General features: G+C 37.4%; 1 protein-coding gene across 2 annotated transcripts in view; it reads left to right on the forward strand.

The window, feature by feature from the left end:
• The window catches only part of PBX1 (PBX homeobox 1), a 320664-nt gene extending 318352 nt beyond the window's left edge, over positions 1–2312 (forward strand). For both annotated transcript variants that reach the window (XM_024741979.1, XM_024741982.1), the window contains one exon: positions 2188–2312. In XM_024741979.1, the coding sequence (XP_024597747.1) occupies positions 2188–2208 (21 nt within the window). In that variant the 3' untranslated portion in view covers positions 2209–2312. The remainder of the gene's footprint in view (positions 1–2187) is intronic.
• Positions 2313–2791: the final 479 nt, after the last annotated feature.

Below are 2791 nucleotides of genomic sequence, written 5' to 3' on the forward strand. Positions count from 1 at the left end.
CAGACAAAGGGAGAAACCCCTCCTCTATGCCATACCTCACTTACTCCCATCTGAGTTAGCAGAAATTTGGGGGAGGCATCACCCATATTCAAGCTATGGAATTCCGCTAGATGAAAAGAGGCAGGGATGACTCCCTTTTCTTTTGATTTGATAAATTTTGTTTTGGATTTTTAAGTCATGGGATAATATCCTCCTGTAAGAAAACAAGTGAAATGGGAACCGGTTATTGAAATTGTCCATGTGTAAGTTCTTGCATGTGCAATGTCTGTCTCTCACTATAAAGTGTGAAAACGTCATAGTTCAAGTTTATTCTTAAGCCCTCAGTACCTACAGCTAGAGTGCTTTCTGCTGAACTAATAAATATTATAATTGAGGAAACCAGTAATATCAAGGAGAAGAACCGCTGTACTTACTTTATAGGGCAGCCTGTAATTATAGTTGGAAAAATGTGATATAGGCTATGCTCCAAAGTGATATGATATGTACTTACTTTAAATTTAGAAGTATATTCTCTAAGCCTCAGTTTCTTCATCTGCAGACAGGAAAGTTTAACTCTTCTCTCCCTTAAGCACCAGCATCTAAGCTACTTGGGGAATTATAAAAGCTAGTGAAATAAATGAGAAATTATAAAAGTTAGCAAATTGAGCATAATTTACTGAAATAATTGAAAGAAAACTCTTCCAAACCTTTAAGATAAAAACACAGGGAAAAAAAGCCTTGCTACCAAAGCTGTTCAAAGAGACTTTACTCCGAAAAGTCAAGTTCTACATCACTGTTCATTTTGAGGAGTACTAGAGGAAACTGAGGCCATCACTGTTCAGCTGCGGGGTGCTAATTCCATGAGAACCAATTCCACCTACAATATGTCATTGAGAAGATGTTAGTGGTACTTCTGACCCAGAAGAAATCTGTCTTCCAAGGGCATCAATTCAATCAACTGTCCTGTTGGGAATTTGATAGAAAGAAGTACCCTAGCCCTGGACAAATGGGTACTTTCACGGCATCCAGTAAAGTGAATATAATTATTGCTTTATATCTTCCTTTTATATTATAATAAAATAATATAAAATCATTACAAAATATGTAAACTTGGGACATTTCTTCATAATTCTATCTCCCTAACACAACAGTACTTATTTTCCTTATTCTCTTTTATTAATTGTTCCTCTGTATGTGTATGATGAATGTTTTGGCAATCTATTGATAGATTGATTTATTTTTAAAAGTTTGTCAAGCTGAACTTGGCCAATATATGAGTCTAGAAGTTAGAATTACTGGTTCTTTTCCCAGCTTTGCTATACCTTCTCTTTCCCTCCTCTTCATCCTGTAGCCACAAAATGGGAACATTGACACCCTTTCACCCTCTCCGTAGTGACTGGGGATGAAACATCATGTCTGTGAGGTCTTGTCAGTTATTCAGAGACAAGTACAAACTAATATTAGATACATTATTAACTTCTGAAAACTATTCTTTTTCTCTAAAAAAATCTGTTTGTATTAAGGCTGGGTTCTCTGTACGATTTACAAAAAGAGAAGATAGTTCTACAATGCTCCCTCTTCACATTCATTGACCCTTCATAATAGGATCAGGAGAGACTATCCTTCATCAATCCTTTTGAAATGGAGGCAGAAAAATGAGATGCAGAGGAAAACCACTGGACTCAAATTAAAAGCACGTCGATGTAATTCCTGGGTTTGCAATTTATCAGCTGTATAATCTCAAGCAAGTTATTTAATATTCCTGGGATCAGTTGCTTCATCTATAAAACATGGGTAATAATAACTATCTCACAGGGTTGTTATGAGGACTAAACAAGCTAATGCAGGGGAAAGGACAACACAGATGATTCGCTTTTTCTTTCTTAAAAAAGAAATTATAAAGCTACCCCACTGAATTATTCCTAATATTTATCACAGAGACCTTTTTCTCCACATTATACGAATGAAAAAGTAACTTCAATTTTGGATGGCTGATGAGCCATTTCCTGAATCATCTAGGTCCAGGCCTTTTCCTTCTCCTCCTATTTTCAGCTGGTTAGCTGCTTATTGAGATCTTGCCAGAGGGTGGGCAAAAGAAATAAAAACTGAAATCGGTCAATTTGACTCTTGGATAGCAGTCCTGATGAAAGATGTGTGGGTAGAGGGTGTTAAAGTTGTGAGTTAAACTGGAATTCTGCTTCTTACCAGGAAATTGCAAGAACCTACTAAGGGCTGGGACGTCCTGGTGTTGACAACTACTTCTCTTCTCTTGACTGAAGAAATGTCTTCCTCGACCTGAATAGTGGTCTGTCTTCCAGAATGACACATGCTGACTTTTGAAGGAGTAAGAGGATACCTCCTGGTCAGTCACATCGGCCCAAACAACTATGGTGAGCAGTGGACTGGCACATGTTGCAACCAGATGACTGTTGCATCAACAGAATCCCAAAGCAATAATCACTCTTCTTTCTCTTCCCCACTAATCCAGCAATCAAATAATCACTTGTAAGCATTCACTATGCACCACCATATAATATAAAATGTGGTGAGTACCTACATATATGACCTCTCAACCCTCAATAAAATTATAATACATTAAGAAAGCAAGAGTTGTGCATGTGAAAATACGACTAATTACATAGGGAAGAAGACAGTGAACACATTTAGAGCATCTCCTGTATTCCATTCACTGTGCAAGGTGCTGTATACACATTATTTTATCTAATCCCTACCACATCCCTGAGACACATTTCTATCCTTGTTCCATGGATGATGATACTGGGAGTCAGAGATGCTTAATAACTTGCCCAAG

Source organism: Neophocaena asiaeorientalis, unplaced genomic scaffold, assembly GCF_003031525.2.
Source record: "Neophocaena asiaeorientalis asiaeorientalis breed wild unplaced genomic scaffold, Neophocaena_asiaeorientalis_V1.1 scaffold283, whole genome shotgun sequence".
NCBI classification, from domain to species: domain Eukaryota; kingdom Metazoa; phylum Chordata; class Mammalia; order Artiodactyla; family Phocoenidae; genus Neophocaena; species Neophocaena asiaeorientalis.